Genomic DNA, 20,380 nt, shown 5'->3' with positions numbered 1-20,380 from the left:
GGGTTGTGTTTGGATATAAATACGGGTACGCCCTTTCTGTCCGTTTCTCATCTCTGTCTCTATGGACTCGTCAACAATGGTCCATATCGTCTTCTTCCTGCTCCTCTCGCAATTGTCGCTCTCTCTGCTCCATGTAAGAAACACCATAAAAAAACAAACAAACAAACGATTCTCATTCTCATTTCGATTTTTGTTCTTTCTTTCATTTGTTCTAATCCGATCGTCTTGTCGTTTTTGCCACAGGTTTCGTTTGTTTCTGCAGATCAGGCCACATTTAATGCTTCTATCCACTTCAATCCCTTCACGGCCAAAGCTTCTCTGGTTCGTTACTGGAACACGCATGTTTCCAATCAACTTCCGAAGCCTGATTTTCTGTTCGTCAAAGCCTCGCCGCTCTCCGCTGTAGATGCCGCCGTGTTCGCCAAGCACGCCGCCCTAGGCTCGCTCACTTCCCGATTGGAAACGTTCTGTTATTCCGCTAATTTGTTCTGTTCGTTTGATTCTCAAGAAACTTCCGTTCCGCGCTTTAAGGATGCCGATTTCAAATTGTATGGAAATAAAAATTTCAACAACTATGGCGCGGCTCGAATCGGTGGCGCTGACTCCTTCAAGAACTATTCCGACGGGTTGAACACGGCCGATCACTCGTTCAAGCGTTATGGTGGGAACTCGAGTAATCATAAGGAAGGATTCACGAACTATGCGGAGGATGGTAATGTGGCGAACAATAATTTCATCAGCTATGCCGCTGAATCGAAGGGCGGTTCTGGCGAGTTCGTGAACTACGACAAAATCGTCAATGTGCCGAATCTCCGATTCACGGCCTACGATTTGGATTCCAGAGCTCACAAACTATCGTTTACGAGTTACGGAAACGAGACGAATTCCGGAAGTCAATCGTTCACGAGCTACGGCAAGAACGGCAATGGCGTGCCGCAGGAATTCAGTAGCTACTCTGATGGCTCCAACATTCTCACATCGACATTCACTGGCTACGGCGAGTCAGGGAAGAGCGCGAACGATTCGTTCAAGGCTTACGGTCTCTCCAGCAATAATCCGCACTCAAACTTCAAGAACTACGGCAAGGGCGGAAAATCACAGATCGATACATTCTCGAATTACAGAAACGGAGCGAACGTCGGCGACGATAGTTTTCAGTCGTACGCTAAGAATTCGAACTCCGGGAGAGTGAACTTTGCAAGTTACGGACAGTCCTTCAACCACGGTAACGATTCATTCAAAGAATACGCCAAAGGATCGATCGGCCAAACGACGGTCGGATTCAGAAGCTACAGCGTTGATCGGAACTTCACGACGTATGCACAGAAAGGCGTATCGTTTTCTGAATACAGCGCGACGGGGAGTGGCATTAACGTAAATAGATGGGTGGAACCGGGCAAGTTTTTCAGAGAGTCTGAATTGAAGCAGGGGAATGTCATGGTGATGCCGGACATCAGAGACAAAATGCCACCGAGATCATTCCTTCCGAGGGCCATTTTGGTAAACATACCATTCTCCTCGTCAAAGATCTCCGAGACAAAGCAAATCTTCCACGCGCGAAATGGTTCGACGATGGAGCGCGTGATTACCAGCGCGCTGGCGGAGTGCGAGCGGGCGCCGAGCATGGGCGAGACGAAGCGGTGCGTGGGGTCGGCAGAGGACATGATAGACTTCGCCACGGCGGTGTTGGGGCGGAACGTGGTGGCTAGGACGACGGCGAGTGTGAATGGATCAACAGAGAAGGTGGAGATCGGAGAAGTGAAAGGAATCAACGGCGGAGAGTTAACGAGATCAGTATCATGCCATCAGAGTTTGTACCCTTACTTGCTGTATTACTGCCACTCAGTACCCAAAGTCCGTATCTACGAAGCCGATATCCTGAGGCTGAAAACGAACGAAAAGATCAATCGTGGGGTTGCAATTTGTCATATGGACACGTCCTCATGGGGCCCAGAGCACGGCGCATTTGTAGCACTTGGGTCGGGTCCAGGTCAAATAGAAGTCTGCCACTGGATATTCGAGAACGACGTGTCGTGGAGCGTCGCCGACTGAAGGAAAAAAGAAAACTCTGCCGCCCTTTTTTCATTTGTTTTCTTTTTAGTAATATTATTGTTGTTATTATTATGTTTTTTTTTTTCTTTTAAAAAAATGTTTTTAATTCGGGTGGGTTTGGTCAAAATGGAGTGTTTTGGGTCTGACAAAACCGGAATAGAAAAAGAAAAAGGGCAAAAAAGGAAAAAAGAAAAGTGGGGGTGGGGGTGGGGGTGGTGCTGGGAGTGTGTGGGACAGAAAGTGGGCAGAGTGGTGAGTGCAGGAACAGCTTGCGGTGGCAGCTTTGAGTACACCAAAAGTAAACCACCGTCGAAATTCTTATTAATTGTTTTCCCTCCCCCACCTTTTTAATTTCCGAGAATTTAAGGACCAAATCAAAATTAAAAAATTTATAGCTTAAAATTGTAATTATTTCGAAACGTAAATTATACTCAAAGCACCATAAAGGCAATTTGGATATCAGCAGAGCATGATAGTTATCCAGCAACCTTTTACGTTGGGCTTTTTGCAGCTCTTCAATAATGATAGGGACATGCTAAACTTTGATCCAAAACTTGGAACAATGCAATTATTTTTCTAGAGTATACGAAGCAAAAATATAATAAAGACTATAACATTCAAAAATAACAAAAAAAAAAAAAAAAAAAAGACCTATAGTTTGGTCCTTTCATTTATTTTGTTTCTGAGGAATTAATGAGGAGGTAGGTTTCAGTATATTTCCTAGTACATTATTGAATTAATGAGTTAATGAGGTAGGTTTCTGTATGTATCATTTGTGTCCTCCCATTTCAATATGTAAATATTATATGGACCATAACTACTCAACCATGCGTACAAGATTTTCAAGCCATCTGCAGTCGCCAATGATCTATGTATTATAGGAACACGACTCTCCACAATGGTATGATATTGTCCACTTTGAGTATAAGCTCTTATGACTTTGCTTTGGGCTTCCCAAAATGCCTCATTCCAATGGAGTTAGTATTCCTTATAAATCCATGATCATTCCCTAAATTAGCCGAGGTGAGACTTTCATCATCCAACACTATATACTCATCGTCCAGCTGAAAGTTTGCTAAGCTGTGTTTCCCTCATTTTTATTTTTTTATTAGTCAACACATTTTTTTGCAAGATGGCTGATGAATTGTATAATTATATTTTTTTAGAAAATTATAAACTAATATGTTCGAAAGTTTAGAAATCAAAATATATATATATTTTTTTTTTGTCTGGTTAACCAAATGGTTCACTTCTTTTATGTTGGACAAAGAAGCATACCCCACATCGGTCTTACTGCGGCTGGTGGCACCAAGTTAACCGGGTAAGTTAACCGGGTAAGTTAACCGGGTAAGTTAACCGGGTTTTACCTATCTCTTATCGTCCATCTCAATCCCGAAAAAAAAAAAAAAAAAAGAGTTCAACCCATAATAGTTGCTTAAATTGAAATAAAACAATTAAAAATATATGGAAGTTTTTTAGCAATAGGGCTGATTTGCCTTCTTCATGGATCAGTCACTGGGCCGATAATGGGCCAAGAGAATGATTGAGGAGAAGAGGCCCGTAGAGCGTCATAATATATGGGCTTAGGCCCAGTTTTGTTTTCCGAATATACAAATATTATGATTTAATGAAATATATATTGAATTAAAGACATGGGCGAAATCTAAATAAAAATTATAATAAAAAGAAAATAATCTTATATTTTATACATCTAGCTTCCCAAATTAAATTTAGAACTATTTTATTTGGTTCATGGTCAAGAAAAGCTATTTTCCTCCAATATTTATTTTTGAATTTTCAAATCACGACTCATGTTACCAAAACCTTTGTCCTATTTATGGAAATAAATCAATTAATATTATCATATGACGTCCACTCTTTTAATGCTATATTTGTTACATATATCAATGTGTCCAATTTAATAATTAATATAAATTAAATAACGTCAAGATTACCTGTTGTCTGGACGTAAAAAAATTATTCAACAAAAGCTTCATTTTTAATTTAGGTCTAACACGAACATAATCTAGTTTTATATAAACTTATGGTTCGCTCTCTTATCTCTAAATTTAAGTTGCTTATAGCATAGATGATTATGCTCAAGTCTCTAACCTCGTTCTTCAAAGATGGTTTTAGAAAATAGAATCAATTTTGGAAAAATGTCCGTAAAGCAATGTTAAACGCTAGCAAGCAATAATCAACAAAAAGGACATTGATAGTTGTATAGCTCGGGTAAATAGAATTGACAACTAGTCACATCCCGTGTAGTAAATTTTAAAACATTTTAGTATTGACAGGTGTGTAGGTGTGTACGTGATTTTGGGTAATAATTCTACCCCAAATTATTTAACCCAAAGAATCGAGGGATAGTTGGAATTTGAGGAAATGAAAAGGAAGTTAATTAATTAATTTTGACATCAATAATGTGAGGTTAAGGTTTATCGATAATAAAATAAAACAACGGAAGGATTAAGAAGCTCAATTATCTGACTAAACGGAGTTATCTGACGTAAATACATGTTTAATAAAATTAATTATTTTATTCACAAGTCCTGATCTGTTAATTGGCTGGGAACGGGGAAAAATAAAATAAAATAAAATAAAAGAAAGGAAAAGAAAAATAATAAATACAGAAGGAGACCGAAGTGGGTCAGAAGCACACGTTATGAGCAGGCAAATTCATGTGCCCACATGGATGATTGGAGGAGCCATTGCAGAATTTGTGGAAACGAAGAACAGCAGAGAAACAACAGCGATTCGAGCAAGAAGAAGAACCACCAAAATTTGAAGATACTCTGAATTTCTGAATTGAATCGATCAATTTGTTGCCTCCTGCGCCGATTCCTGCTAGTGCTAGCGCTAGCGCTCTGATTTGTTGATAGTTAGAAAGAAAAAGAAATCGGAAATGAAGGAGAGCAATGATGGATTTGTGCGGGCGGATCAGATTGATCTGAAGAGTTTGGATGAGCAGCTTGAGAGGCATCTTAGTAGAGCCTTGACCATGGAGAAGAACAAGAAGAAAGATGAAGACGGTAATAGCTTTCTCACTTCTGCAACCATTGCTCGCAGTAGGTCTACTAAAGTCGCCGCTAAGGAGCGGCAAGAGTGGGAGATCGATCCGTCCAAACTGATAATCAAGAGCGTCATTGCTCGTGGTACTTTCGGCTCCGTCCACCGCGGCGTTTACGACGGACAAGATGTCGCTGGTCAGTCACCGATTTCCTACGGCAACCTTGAACTTTTGCCCTATTTTTAATTACTCTCAGAGTTGCTCTTACTATAATTACTTTGTTTCTGAGTTCTTGCTTCGTGAATCCTGATCGAATTTCCCACTCCTGATCTTTAAGAATGCTTATACAGACTACAGTTTATGCATTGGTTTTCTTTTTCTTTTCCTTTTCTATTTTTGTGAATTTCCTTTACCTTGTTTCCAATTATTTCAACACTCTCGTTTTCTTCTCTTAATCGTCTTAAATTTCATCGAAATTATTATTTTTGTCTGCACTGCTGATTTATTTTGAACACATATGGGTTTGATTCACTGGTAGTTCTTTGAAATCTCATACCAATTTTGCACCTACCTCATTGGAACCCGTTTAGTGATTGTTTAGACCTCTTTGGGTTTACTTTTTATTTTAGACATGTTGCCACTGCCATGGAGTGGTGATTGGCCATTTGAACTCTCTTTTAGATGATCCGTGATGTATACACGAGATTGAGTTGAATTATGGCCTGAATGACTTTGTGTGAATAAAGTTTTGAACTTTCATGTGATTCCAGCTGTTGGATAAAATTGACCTAGAAAAGCTTCTATAATGAATTGGCTATTACTGCTAGCCAATACATATTTGTATTTATTTCGGTATTTACATCATTGTCTTCTACATATTTTAATGCGATCATTATCCTTCATTATTGTAAGCTCTGTTCACTTACTCATTCATCACTCACTCATATATTTTTTAGAAATATTATCTTAGTTTGTAGTTCTTTAAGGTTACTGGGTTGCAGTTGGTTGCTACAACCCACTGAAGTTTTCTGTTGACTTTTTAATGCATTAGTCAAGTTGCTGGATTGGGGAGAAGAAGGCCACAGGACAGAAGCTGAAATTGCTTCACTCAGGGCAGCTTTTAAACAGGAAGTTGCTGTTTGGCATAAACTAGAGCATCCCAATGTTACTAAGGTCACTACAGCTTCATTGTCTATTTGCCTACTTCTTGTGATTCTGAAACTTGAAATAGATGTCTTGTTAGATGCTCTAGTTCTAACCCTCAATTTTCTAGACTTATTGATATTCTATCAAATCAATTGAATGCGCTTCTAATAATTTTCTCTCTTTTGAAAGATGCTGACACTATAGAAAGTAAACAGTTCATAATCCAATAACCAGAAACGATTCCTTTTCCTCCTCACGCACCCTTCTTTTCTGATTTTTGCGACAAAACGATCCAAAAGCTCAGACCGCTCCTCTCGATCTTATGAGTAGAATTAGAGGGAGATCTTAGATCAACAGTGCTTCGGTGTTCGAATTTGAGCATTTTACCTTCTTCTGCTTCTTCTTCTTCTTCCTTCAAATTAATTTTATTGTAAAAAGGTTTGCTTTAATCCCCCCTAGCCTTCCGTATAGACCATTGAGAACTCTTTTTGCATGAACTTCAAGGTTCAATTAAATCTCTTCTACTGGTAGCTCAACCGAAAATGTTCAGTTGCGTTAATGGATTCCATCTAGAAATCTAAACTCTCTCCACCCTTGTACTTTTTTAGAAGGGGAAAAGAAGTCAACTGAACTAAATTTTATCCTTGCCAGAATAGAACTCGACAAAGCCAAAATGCATGTTGCTCACATGGAGGGCTTCAATCAGATAAAAAAAATGTCTTTGCATCTTTTGATAGTGGAAAAACTAGCGGCTTTATCCAGACTCTTAACTTATCATCTTTCCTTCTTTTCCCCTTCCCCCTTTTTACCTGTCGTTGTGGAGGGGGAATTTTCAAGTATTTTTATTTTATTGTTCAGAAAGTGACATATCAAACTCGATGTGCTTATTCCATAATTAATGCATTACTTTGTGTTATTTTTTTGTGGCTTTGGTTTCTAGTTTTGGTTTTTTCACAGCTTGCAATTGATTTTCAGTTTATAGGGGCAACAATGGGCTCAGCGGAGTTACAGATCCAAACTGAAAATGGCCTAATAGGCATGCCAAGCAACATATGCTGTGTTGTGGTGGAATATCTTGCCGGTGGTGCCCTTAAATCTTATCTCATAAAGAACAGGAGAAGGAAGCTAGCTTTCAAGGTGGTTGTCCAATTGGCACTTGATCTCGCTAGAGGGTACCTTTGCTCACACGATTCCTTCTGTTCTTTAGTCTTAACCTTTTATTTGAGAATAGTATGCACTTGCTTATCCTTGGCTCTTAGAAAGTGTTCCATTTATTTTATTAGGTTGAGTTACCTTCATTCACAGAAGATTGTTCACAGAGATGTAAAGACAGAAAACATGCTGTTGGACAAAACACGTACAGTAAAAATTGCTGATTTTGGTGTTGCTAGAGTTGAGGCCTCAAATCCCAACGATATGACCGGGGAGACTGGGACACTCGGTTACATGGCTCCTGAGGTACGCAATTTTTCGACTTTTTAGCCAACCCATAAGACATTTTCGAGCATTGTCCATGAAATGTTTCCCCTTGATTCCGTAGTTGTGTTCCTCATTCACTACATGGAAACTAGAAACCTTCACAAAGACATCAGAAAGATGATTTTGCTAAATTTTTAGGGGTCTATCTGGTTACAGGTTCTCAATGGAAACCCATATAACAGGAAGTGCGACGTATACAGCTTCGGTATCTGCCTGTGGGAAATCTATTGCTGTGACATGCCATATCCTGACCTTAGTTTCTCCGAAGTGACTTCTGCTGTAGTTCGTCAGGTAGATTCTTATGCCCTTAGTTCTTCATATCTGCAGGACAATGTAGTTCGTTATTTTGAACTTATCAAAGTTAATCTCAAAACACTGCAGAATTTGAGGCCAGAGATACCGAGATGTTGCCCGAGCTCCCTAGCGAATGTGATGAAGCGTTGTTGGGATGCAACCCCGGACAAGCGGCCCGAAATGGATGAAGTAGTTTCTATGTTGGAAGCCATTGACACGTCCAAGGGTGGAGGTATGATCCCTGTTGATCAAGCTCAGGGTTGTCTATGCTTTCGAAAATATAGAGGACCCTAAAGATTTGTTTGTTTGTTTGAATTGAATGAGAAAATGTGATAAAATTATTTTGAAGATGAAAGGGAAAAAGCATCATGTGATTGTGGTAATGAGAAATAGAAGTAGGAAAAGAAAAATATATTGAGGTGAGGCCAGTGGTAAAATAGATGATGGTGGTGGGTACATAAACAACCAGGGACTTTGCTGCCTTTCACTTTGCCATTTGATGTAAGCCTTTTGTAATGTCATTAATTGAATGAATTGTAAGATTGAAATACAAAAATCTTATTTTTCTTCCTCTATTCATCTCATCATTTCTATCTTAGTTCACCTGAAACTGCTTTGCCTTCCTCTCCATGGATGGTTTCCCGAGTTAGAAAAAAATCTTAAAACCATGAAGAATTGTCGTTATCGTTTGCATCCGAGTCGTTATCTTCTTCATTTTCATCTGTGATGGGTTCCTTGGAAAAAGCATACAAGTTTTGATAAACAAACCAGCTTTTTTTTTTTTTTTTTGCAAAACTTGGTTTGGAGATAGAGATATCAGCTTATTGAAATGGATTGAAAGTTCTTGAGCCATATTATCCACCATATATTTCAAATTATTGATGTCAAGTTAGTGAAACATCACATCAATTTGAAATTATAAAAGTGATACAGAACTAATAATTTGTTTATTTCATCATTAAAATATTATTCTTGTTTTGAATTTTACAAATAATTGTTTAATTTTCTATTGAAACAGCATTTGAAATTAATTTAATACAATCTAATCATATTTTGTTTTTGGTCATTTGTAAAAATAAGACCCTATGATAATATTGCAACTTTAGTAGTATTTTAAAAATAATTTTACTTTTTTTTTTTTAAAAAAAATAAAGATTATTATTTAATTAAAAAAAAAAGAAGGGTATTTCTTACCTCTTTCGAGCCGATCAAAAATATATTTGAGTACATAAATTACTAATTATCATCTATAAGATCGAGTGAGTTATGTTTCTAGAGACTATGACTATTGAAATTTGATTAGCTAAATCAATGTAAGCATCACATAACACAAACTGAATGATGTAAATGTTATTTACTAAGAGATGATTATTGAATTTATTTACCACATCATTCACAAAAGAAATTTTACATGGCAATTGAAGTATAAGCAAGTCTGAACTTTCCTAGCCCAGATTTAGAATTTGAATTAAGCTTTTTGTAAGTATACATGAAATACATATTATCATTGTTGTGTAATTACACCTAATGATTGCTGAAGATTATGTAGAAAGTAAACAATTATGTTTTTGTCTAATCTCTTGGTTTTGTGGAATGAGAGTTTTGGTTACTTTGGGAAACTCAACTCCCATCTCGGAAAGCAGAGAAATCTGGTTCCTCAGGCTTAAACAGCTTAGGCATTTTCAAGCTGCTGACATCTGAGACGAATGCCAACGACTTCTGGTGAAGCCCTCTTCTTGTATTTGCTGCAAACTTTGAAGCCAACATTGTTATTCCAAGATGTGGGGATTTCTTTTTAGTGGTATTTTTGGAGCCACTGGCTTCACCACCACCACCACCTCCTTCTTCACCTTCCATTTTACTGCCAATGCTGTTCTCTTGGTCCATCATTGTTGCGTAGTACAGCTCCTCATGTCTTGCTAACTCCATAGCTAGCTTTCTTTTCACATACCTTCTCCAAGCAGCTTGTATGAAGCAAGATCCCCATGTCCTCCACTGGTGGGAATAGTATCTGAAAGCATGCTGGAGTTTCTTGCTGTGGAGGCGCTTGAACTGGCTGGCTACAAACTTGAGATCTTCGGCTCGAAGTGCGAACGCCTCGACTTCAGTGAGCGACTTCACGGTTCGAGTTGAGGAGGGTAAGCTTATGCTGGGGGATGGGACTAAGGCCCATGTTAGTAGCTCTTCACCGCAGAAGTCACCAGCTCTGAGGGTGATGGAGTTGAAGAATCCTGACCTGCCACCATTGGTGGTGGAGCTCTCTAGTTGGCCTCTGATGATGAAGAGCATTTCATTTACTGGATCTCCCTCTCGGGTTATGAATGTGTCTTTAGTATTCAAGGATTGAACAAGACGCTCGCATATGGCATCCAATAGCTGAGCATCCATTTGTGCAAAAAAAGGAACCTGAGAAGAAGTATATGTAAAGTATGGTTGGGTGGTGGCTAATTTAAGGAAGGATCATGAGTTCATAAGCAAGGAATACATCCTCGTTGATATAAGGCCTTTTGGAGAAATCCAAAAGTAAAACGCTTATGCTCAAAGTGGACATACCATTGTAGAAGTTTGTGATTCCTAAATGTACGGTAGCCTTATTGGAAGTGAGAACTGAGTAAGAGGACAGCTACTTTAAAGAGGACTTACACGGCGAACAAGTGCGAGAGAAAGATGCCTCTGAATTTGACGTCGAAGATCCAAAGGTAAAGAGCGCAAGATCGACTCTTCGTCGACACCTCGAGTTGCAATCCATTTATATTGAACGAATCGACGAACTCGGTCTTGCAAGTGAATGGGTAGCTGTCGATGCCTCATCCATTCCTCTGTGTCTCTTCGTTTTACTCTCCACTCTTCAAGTCTTGCAGATGTGGATTGCAGATAGCCCTTCAAGAACACAAAGAAGGAAGATAGATATACATTGACACCTTTTGATACCACCATGGAATTGGGTGTAATTAAAGGATAAAAAGTGGTTCTTCCAGTAAATAAAACCAACCCTCTGTGCTATTTTCGTTTTCAGATATCATACCTGCACTTGACCTATGAGGTGTGAGAACAGAACCAACCCCATTGAGCAAATCAGAATGCTAAATAAAATTTCACCACTAGAAGTGCTGGTCGCTAAATTTTGCCCATATGAACTGCAGAAAAAAGTTCATAAACAGATTGAATACGATATTATCCGAGGTACGTTTAAGCCTGCAAAGTTCAGCCTATGATTTCACTCGAATACTTTATAGTAATGAAGATTTGATCCACTTTTCGGCATGGGCATGGGCATGTTTTGGTGAGGATTGCTAGGAGAAGAGTCTCACCTCGATTAATTAAGGGTTGATCATAGGTTTATAAGTAAGGAATACATCTTTATTGATATGAGTCATTTTGGGGAAACCAAAAATAAAGTCATGAGAGTTTATGCTAAAAGTGGACAATATCATACCATTGTGGAGGTTCGTGATTCTTAACATGGTATTAGAGTCATGCCCTTAACTTAGCCATATCAATAGAATTCTCAAATATCGAACAAAGAAGTTGAGCCTCGAAGGTGTAGTAAAAAATGACTCAAGTGTCGAACAAAAAGTGTATTTTGTTTGAGGGCTCTAGAGAAAATGAGTCGAGCCTCGCTTAAAGGGAGGTTGTTCGAGGGCTCCATCGGCCTCATGGGAGGCTTTATGGTGTACTTTGTTTGAAGGGAGGATTGTTGGGAGAGGAGCCCCACATCAACTAATTAATGAGTTGATTGTGGGTTTAAAAGTAAGGAATAGATCTTCATTGGTACGAAGCCTTTTAGGGAACCAAAATATAGCCAAACATGTTTCACATCCACACCCCAACATGATTATTCAGTTAATTATTAAATAACATCGTTAAACATCAAAATAATTGAATCCAACAAAAGCGTACCTCAAACTCTTAAGACCAAACCAAAGGCAGTAGAAGTACTTCTCGATGAAGTTTGTTGAAGCAACTTCGGCAGTGAACGCATCAGCAAACATCCCAAACTGAAAATTCTTGTCGTCATTTAGGGCATCACATTTTGTAAGAACATGAGTAATTCTTAGCCACGCTTTTCGTTCTGGCTCATTCAAACTATCACAGTCCAGAAAAAAAGGCTTACAAGAAGGAGAATGCGTGGTATTCATCTCCTTCCTACATTCTATCTTCCAGCACTCATCCTGCCGCTGAATGGATGCCACATACCACGCAGCTCCTATAATCTGCACTCACAAATCGCACAGAATTAAGCAGTAGTAAGAACTGGAAAGGAGAACAAATTGAAGAGAAGCAAAGCAAGTACATGGCTAGCCAGCAAATAGAGAAGCAGATTGTAAGCTGCACCAGCCCACGCAGTTTTGGCTATTGATCCGGTGGTCTTATTAATTCGTCGGTTCAGAGGAAATATAACAAACAGTCTGGGGGCATATTGAATTAGCACAATCAAAGCAAGAGTGTGGTTGGCATGGGTCGCTGTTGGATTTTTTAACGCTGGAAGCACGAACCAAATCACAATCTGCCATAGCAAACAGCATATTTAGTTTCATTATCAGCCTCGAATCAGGAAATTCGTACATCAGCTACGAGTTTCAGTCTATTTATATATGCATATCACCAAGATTCAGGCTAAACAGCTGCAAATTCATTAACAACAATTTTGATTTTCGGAAGCCACAGACATGATCGATCCAGAGTTTCATTTTCCCCAAATTACAGGATCTCGGAAGACAATACCGAAGAACGTAAAATTAGGTACACGCTAAACCGAAACCCTAATCGATGAATTAAAGAAGACTGGATTCACCTGAGGCAGGGGAAGCGTAGCGGCAAGATCGATGACAAAATCCTTCTTGAGGTAGCGCATAGCAATTGCCGTAGGGTCCTTAACGAGATCTCCACGGCCAAAAACCCTAGAATTTGGCGCAACGAAGGCGGTGCGAAACTTCATAAGCATATGAAACATGGAGAACAAATCGACGATGGTGCGGAAGAAAGTGACGACGATGCCAAGTCCGAGGTTGAATTGCATACAACCAGGAGCTCCGATGAATGGAAGATAAAAGTAGAGAGGATCGACGAAGAGCGCGATCAAGCAAGTGACGAGGAAGATGCGGTGCCATCGGAAGACGAAATCGGAATCTGGTTCAAGAATATGATCCCACCAAGGCACTTTCCGGTACAGAGAAAAGGATTTTTGAAGGTCGCCCAAACGAGAATACGCAATGTTATGCATTTTTCCATTGCAAAGACGAAAAATATGATCACAGACAGAGACATGAAGGATTTTTCGAAGATGAACAGAGAACTGCGGAGAGCCAGAGGGAGTTTTGCTCACGATTTTTAGCCCTCCCCCTCTATCTTTACACTTCCATTTTCCCAAAATGGCCGTTTTTTGCTTTTATGGATATTACCATGCGCGCCAAAATTTAACTACTTTACCCAACTTTTAAATTTAGATTTATTATTTTATTTTATTTTATTTTATAGAGACCATATAACCTAAACTTAGTGCATAAAATTCAACTATTATCCGAGCATATAATTTTTATTATATTATAATATCCCAAATACTTGTCATAATAATCTATCTTAATAGATTAACACAGATTTCATTCCCCTTCTTAACTAATGTGGGATCTCACAATCTACTTGTTTGGGGCCTATCATCCTGTGAATGTTTGATTAATCCACCACACCTAAATGGTGTGAAAGTTATCTTATTTATAATCAAATAAATTACAAGGATATGGAAATAGTAATAAATGGAAATAACAATAAATGGAAAGATACCTATGATAATAAAGCAAATATTAGATATTTGCCTTATAATAAAATATCAAATATAATATATATGGTAAACTATAATTTATTACTAAATATCCTTAACACATCCTCACTGTCACACCACCATTTTTTGGCTCTAATACTATTTGCAACGGCTCAAGTCCATCGCTAGCCGATATTTGTCAGTTTCATCAAAACATATCTACTAGGGAGAGGTTTCCACACTCTTATAACAAATATTTCGCTCCCCTCTCCTACTAGTATAGGATATTACAGAACTTTATTTTACAATAATTATTAAAATAAAAGCGCAGGTTGGTACAATAATATATATATATATATATATATAATTGAAGTGTAATGATTAAAAATGATAAGAGTTTTGAAGATATATATACACACACATACAAAGAGCATTTGGGGTTAGTGATCCCCCATTTTGGAGGTGATAACAAATCTATCCATTTCAAAAGAATTCATCATCACACGTGTTGATAATGTACAATAAAGTGTATTTTTGTATCAACTTTGTCAAATACCCTCTCAATCCCAACAAATCTTAGTGGGCATAACAAGGCATGCTCCGATTATCATCGATACGATTCTTGTCGAGATAATTCAAAAAGTGCTCGTGCAATTTCATAAGGTTTAACTTGAGTTTGAGTCGAGCATGTTCGACGATTAAGCGCCCATGTTCTTCGATAACAAGCTTTTTTTCTTTTTTAATATAATAATACATGGATCAAAAACATCCATCATCATGTTTCATTCCAAATTCAAAGTTAGAAAGGTAAAGAGTTGATTAGCCGACAGTGTGTTGGATCCGCATAATCCTTTAGGATTGGTTTGGCGAACAACACCCGACATAAAAAAATACATAAAATGGTAATCATAAACACATGGAAGAATTTAAACAACCAATTTTTTTTTAATAAATCTCAGCCATTTATTGCAATGATGAAGAGAGGAAAATAATAATACAACCACATATATATATATATATATTAATTTCTATCATCAAAACATGAGCAAGATTTGGTAAAGGCCCACTATTTTGGCACCAAATTTGATTCTATATAAACCCTAAAACCCAATCCCAAAGTCTAAATTTTTTAGACAGAGTTTGAGGAAAAATAGAGAAAAAAAAACAGCTTTTTTTGTTCAATGGCGATGGAAGCAAATGGGGTTGTTTCTTTTGCAGATAAACTGTTGTTTAAGCAGCAAAAGGAGGAAGCTTTCAACAATGGCGGCTCTCATCTTCATCTTGCAGTTGCAGAAAAGGTTGAAGATGACTCCATTAATGGTGTACCTCTCAACCATCCAAGCATTCCTGGTTGGTTCTCTGAGCACTGCCCTCAATGGCCAGGTGGGTTTTTTTTTTTCCCCTTAATTTTCCCAAGTTTTATTCAAATTTTAATTATTCAAAATAAATATTGAATATGAGTTGAAAATTTATTTGTACAGGACAGGCACACTTCTTAAAGGTGGACAAGGTTTTGTTTCAAGGCAAATCTGATTACCAATCCATGTTGGTTTTTCAGGTACTTGGCTAGTTTAAACTCAAGGAAACCCGAGAACCCTCTTCACGCATGTTTAATTACCAAAATACCCTTTTTGATAAACGTACGAGACTAAGATATATAACCGGCTGAGTTATGTTTAGATTTATTAATCGTGAATTAAAAGTTAGGGAAAAAGGTAAAAAAAGTAATGGTAATTAAATAGTTTAATAAGAGTGAGAGATGTTTATAATTAAATGCAGTCAGCAGCGTATGGAAAGGTGTTTGTGTTGGATGGAGCACTCCAACTCACCGAGAAGGATGAATGTGCTTACCAAGAAATGATTACCCATCTTCCTCTTTGTTCTATTCCAAACCCCAAAAAGGTAATTTCCTTTCCTCTATTTTTTTTCTTTTTTTTTTTTAATAAATAAATATTATTCTTGACCAGGTTTTGGTGATTGGGGGAGGAGATGGTGGCATCCTAAGAGAAATTTCTAGGCATTCTTCCATTGACCAAATTGATATTTGTGAAATTGATACGATGCTCATTGAGGTTAGAGCTTCGATTTATCCAAATTTGTATCGGTTCATTATGTTTAAGATTTTCGATCGATCGATAATTTAACTGAATAATGATTGTTTTTGCAGGTGTACAAGAAATTTTTTCCAGAAATTGCAGTTGGGTATAAAGATTCTCGAGTGAATGTTCATATAATAGATGGTTTGATTCAAATTTTTTTCTTTTACCATTCTTTTTAACTATTATTATTATTATCATCATCATCATCATCATCGGGACTGAAAGAGTGGTTTTGTTTGGAAGGAATTGCATTTTTGAATTCTGTTACACCAGGAACCTACGATGCAATCATAGTGGACGCGTTCGATCCAATAAGTACAATAAAAACTCTCTTATATTTATCAATATTATTTTGGTAAAAATTGGAGGGTAAAAGTGTAAATATTTTGGATGGTTAGAGCCGGATGACGAGGTGGTGAGAAGTAGGTTGTTTGAGATGGTGGGAAAAGCACTAAGGGCAGGAGGAGTGCTTTGTATTCAAGCAGAGAGCCTTTGGTTTCATTGTCTTGACATTCAAAATTTGATCTCAAAATGCCACCAAGTCTTCAAAGGCTCAGTTCAATATGCTTGGACCATTGTTCCTGCTTATCCCAGGCATCAAACTCTACTCCCTTTTCCATTCAAATCATTTGTTCAAGCTTTCCAAGAAACAAGAAAATCTTAGGAATGTTGTTTTGTCTTGTCAGTGGGGTTATCGGTTTCTTGCTGTGTTCGACTCGAGGACCCAAAGTTGACTTCAAAAACCCGATCAATCCCATCGACTCAAACCAGAATTTTGGAGTTGCTACCAAACCCTTGAAGTTTTACAACTCGGAGGCAAGCTTCCTCTTTGATCTTTCTGTTACTCTCGTTATTTACTATGAGAATGACGGGTGAAAATCTGAACCATCGACCTTTTTTTCAGGTTCACTCGGCTGCATTTTGCTTGCCGTCATTTGCAAAGAAAGGGAAGGGGTTGGATCCAAATTTAAACGTTTGAATTTGCCACTCCCTTTGGATCATCAACTTCACTCTTTAGTCCTTCATCTTTTTTACTTTGTCAGAGATTTCCCATTATTTTTCTTAATTACTACTTTTGTTTATGCGTTTTCCCTTTCGAATTGGTATTGGTATTGGGATCAACTTTTCTCCAATAAAACATATTGATTAAGCTCCGAGATGAAAAACATCCCTGACAATTTTTCTCCAATACATATGTTTTAAAATTGTGAGGCTGACGGGTATGCATAAATAGACTTATAAGTAAAGAATAATAATAAAGCCAATAATGAGTGTGATTAGTAGGGTGAGAAAAGCATATTTATCCCAACATGAAACGAACATTATAATTAAAAGGTTGACAGAAATGTAATAATTAAAATTTTAAAATAAAATCAATAAATTAGTATCCTAAGAGATTTTTTAAACCCTGATAATTATATAATAAAATCATTATCCTCCGACTAATAGGCAATTGGGTTGGTGGGTTCGAGGCTGGCCCAACCCTTTTGGCCCATTTATCCGAAAATATGGGCCGGATCAAGCCCATTTACCCGTCTATAAGATTAGTTGGTTTGTGTAGTGGATAAAATTAAAAGGCAAAATACAATATTAAGAAATACAAAATGGTTTTGATAAGAAGTCGACAATAATTGCACGTAAAGAATTTTAAAAACCCTTCTTTTTTTTAATGTCACAATCACCAACCACTATATATACTTGGAATTCTCTTTATTCCATTTCATAAAACGCCACCCATCTCTAAACTTTACTAAATACATAAATTTCCTCAAATTTTTAATTTTCAATTATATTCGAATATGCTTTTTTTCTTTTTTTAAAAATAAATTTTAATATAGGTGAAGAAATTAAATATTGTTTGTTTATTTATTTATCTCATCGAATATATATATATATATATATATATTAATTAAAATTTTGAGGGAAAGCCTCAAATAAAAAGTCACAATATTTGCTATGGGTGGATTTGGGCTATTATAAATTATATTAGAGTCAGACAGGCAATGGACTAGCTAGGAGACTGAGCCCGGATGGAGATGCACACGAGGTGGTGCGCCAACAAAGACGTTGGGCCCCGAAAGAGGAGGATTGGGAGTCCCACATCGATTGGAGAAGAGAACGAGTGTCAGCGAGAATGCTAGATATGAAAGGAAATGAATTGAAGCGTTTTAAAAACCCTGAGAGAAAGCTAGAAAAGAAAATCTTAAACGTAGATGGAAAAGTCTAAAAAAATATAATATGGGATACTAATAGCCTTCAACTGTTACATGAACTAATTTAATTAAAATAGAAAAATAAAAATTTAAAATTTAAAGGATAAATTAATAAAAAAAAAATTGTAAAAAAAAAAAAAAAGGAGAAATAGAAAGGCCACGTCATGGGAAGAAAGGATAAGAGAGGAACATTCGATTGTCCCATCAAATCAAAAAGGGATGGGCCCCACTTTCTTGCTTTTAACGGATGAGGACCGAAGACCTAATTTCTCTCCAAATTCCATTTTTTAATAAAAGCATTGATTCTCCGTAATCCTATTTAGTCAAATTTAAATTAAATTCAAAACGGCATTACTGTTTCCTCCACGCGCTTTCGCTTCTTGTCACGCGCCACAACGTTCCCGGATAACACGGGCTCCACGTTTCACGTGCTTCATTGCCTTTCAATTAATTTATTAATTATATTTCCAATTTATTTCTTTTCCTAATTAATTTACAGATATTAATTGGGGTCGGCTTGCATCCCATCATACACACATTTTCCTCTCTTTCTTTCTTTCTTTTTTCAATAAATAAATCATCTGATTTTATTTCATTTTACACGTATGAGAAATTTTAAGTACATGGATTCTTAAACATATTTAAATATTATTATTATTTTAGATTATAATTTCAGTTTTATTTATAGATCTCTTTTATTTGGTTGGTCATATAATGAAAATTTAATAATACCATACTATTTTTTATTTTTTATTTGTGATATTTAAAATAAAATATTATTTAATGATGTGTTAGTGTGAGAATATATATTAAAATGACGTGTAAGAATGAGGTGGAGTATTACGTGTAGTGGAAAGAGTGGGTCCACGTGGGGTGGGGGATGGCATTTGCTTTGAGGATAGAGATAGGAATGGTGTTTTTTTCTTTTCTTTTTTTTTTATTATTATTATTATTTTTTTTTTTTGCGTGAAAAAAGACGTACGAGATTATAATCTCACATTTCCAAAGAGAGAGAAGTGCGGGGAAAAGGCATAGAAGATCATTGTCCCCTTCGCTTTAGATTCTATCCCCATCCAATTCCCTCCATATTCCACCCTCTCTTTTCCTTTTATTTACATTTTCTGCCACTCTCTCTTATTTCTCAATTCCCTTTAAAAAAAAAAAAAAAATTAAATTTAGAGATCTTTGCATCATTTTTCATGATATTATTTATAATTGAAATTTTAAACAAATTTATATGAACTCTCCACTCCTACGCATATAAACATAACTTCTATCAGAATAAAACATTTCTAAAAAGTGCCAACATATTTTAAAACTATGTGACTGATACAGTACATAAATAACTAAAACAAACAATATTTACAAGTGGTGAGCTTGAACTGTTGCAAATAATATCAAAGCATCCTTCTCTCTAGCCGACGCGCTTAAAACTATGAGATTGACGACGTATGTAACAGGCTAAAACAGACAATATTTGTGAGTGGTTAGCTTGAGCTGATGTGTAGACTTACAAAACTATTTATATGTCAAGTTTGGTGTCACCCATGTGTCCTACCAAATCGATAGTACCTTTATTAGAATAGTGTTCCACTTGGAGTTAACATTTAACCTTAAAATGTAGATAAACGAGTATGACATTAATAATCGTATCCTCTATAATTGCAATTTTCGAGATTACGAACACTCTGTAACACATGTAAATTGTCTGTTACTTAACTTTGGTCTAACACTAGCTCCAATGTGACCCAAATATCAAGGGATAGTTTGACTATTTTGAATTTGTAGTCTCAAGTCTTCATATTTATTCAACCATGCATGTGAAGAGAGAAGGATTATTATCATTATCATGAATGAAAGGGATAGTTTGGTAAAATGGCGTGAGACGCGCGTGGTCGAGCTGCCGCGTGCCGCCTCCCAACGAAATTAATTAAATGTGAAAACTGGGGTAGCCTCGTGTTTGGCTACCGGCAACCTAAATCTTTTTTTTTTTTTTTAAATTTCACGAGCTGCATCCACCTCATCATAATCGCCTGCCAGCTCATTTCCCCTCTTTTTTTTTTTTTAATTTATTTAAAATATATAGGGCATTATGGATCAAATCATGTTTAGTGTCAGTGGGATCCAATAAGCTTGTTGAATTTATTAATTTAAAATATAAAAAATTAATTAATTTGAAAATAAATATATATATGACAAAATCAGTAAAAAGCTTTAAAACGTTTAAATATAGAATGCTTCAACAGGGGATGAACATTGAGAATTAAATAATATATTTAACTTAACGTATCTAAATGGGCAATTATAATTATTAAAAAATGTTTAAAAT

At 36.8% G+C, this 20,380-nt stretch overlaps 4 protein-coding genes across 4 annotated transcripts; 3 read left to right on the top strand and 1 right to left on the bottom strand.

The window, feature by feature from the left end:
• LOC111485620 (polygalacturonase 1 beta-like protein 3) lies at positions 1-2,511 on the top strand. Its single transcript, XM_023132585.1, has 2 exons — positions 1-133; positions 244-2,511. The coding sequence occupies exons 1-2, from the start codon at positions 62-64 to the stop codon at positions 2,050-2,052; spliced, it is 1,881 nt and encodes a 626-aa protein (XP_022988353.1). The 5' UTR covers positions 1-61; the 3' UTR covers positions 2,053-2,511.
• A 2,180-nt stretch (positions 2,512-4,691) lies between these two features.
• LOC111485644 (serine/threonine-protein kinase HT1-like) lies at positions 4,692-8,556 on the top strand. Its single transcript, XM_023132619.1, has 6 exons — positions 4,692-5,258; positions 6,114-6,235; positions 7,184-7,380; positions 7,492-7,666; positions 7,844-7,978; positions 8,069-8,556. Exons 1-6 carry the CDS (start codon positions 4,958-4,960, stop codon positions 8,273-8,275), a joined length of 1,137 nt encoding a protein of 378 aa, XP_022988387.1. The 5' UTR covers positions 4,692-4,957; the 3' UTR covers positions 8,276-8,556.
• Positions 8,557-9,352: 796 nt separating this feature from the next.
• Positions 9,353-13,325, bottom strand: LOC111485616 (probable cyclic nucleotide-gated ion channel 16). The gene is made up of 6 exons (XM_023132578.1): positions 12,777-13,325; positions 12,276-12,488; positions 11,882-12,195; positions 11,007-11,118; positions 10,625-10,861; positions 9,353-10,387 (listed from the first exon to the last, which is right to left on the bottom strand). Exons 1-6 carry the CDS (start codon positions 13,203-13,205, stop codon positions 9,602-9,604), a joined length of 2,091 nt encoding a protein of 696 aa, XP_022988346.1. The 5' UTR covers positions 13,206-13,325; the 3' UTR covers positions 9,353-9,601.
• A 1,514-nt stretch (positions 13,326-14,839) lies between these two features.
• LOC111485649 (spermidine synthase 1-like) lies at positions 14,840-16,995 on the top strand. Its single transcript, XM_023132626.1, has 9 exons — positions 14,840-15,122; positions 15,221-15,297; positions 15,519-15,641; positions 15,707-15,811; positions 15,907-15,979; positions 16,082-16,153; positions 16,237-16,432; positions 16,525-16,654; positions 16,743-16,995. The coding sequence occupies exons 1-9, from the start codon at positions 14,921-14,923 to the stop codon at positions 16,815-16,817; spliced, it is 1,053 nt and encodes a 350-aa protein (XP_022988394.1). The 5' UTR covers positions 14,840-14,920; the 3' UTR covers positions 16,818-16,995.
• The last annotated feature ends 3,385 nt before the right edge of the window (positions 16,996-20,380 follow it).

This window comes from Cucurbita maxima, unplaced genomic scaffold (genome assembly GCF_002738345.1).
Source record: "Cucurbita maxima cultivar Rimu unplaced genomic scaffold, Cmax_1.0 Cma_Scf00010, whole genome shotgun sequence".
NCBI lineage: Eukaryota > Viridiplantae > Streptophyta > Magnoliopsida > Cucurbitales > Cucurbitaceae > Cucurbita > Cucurbita maxima.
This window is presented reverse-complemented; position numbering and strand designations above follow the sequence as displayed.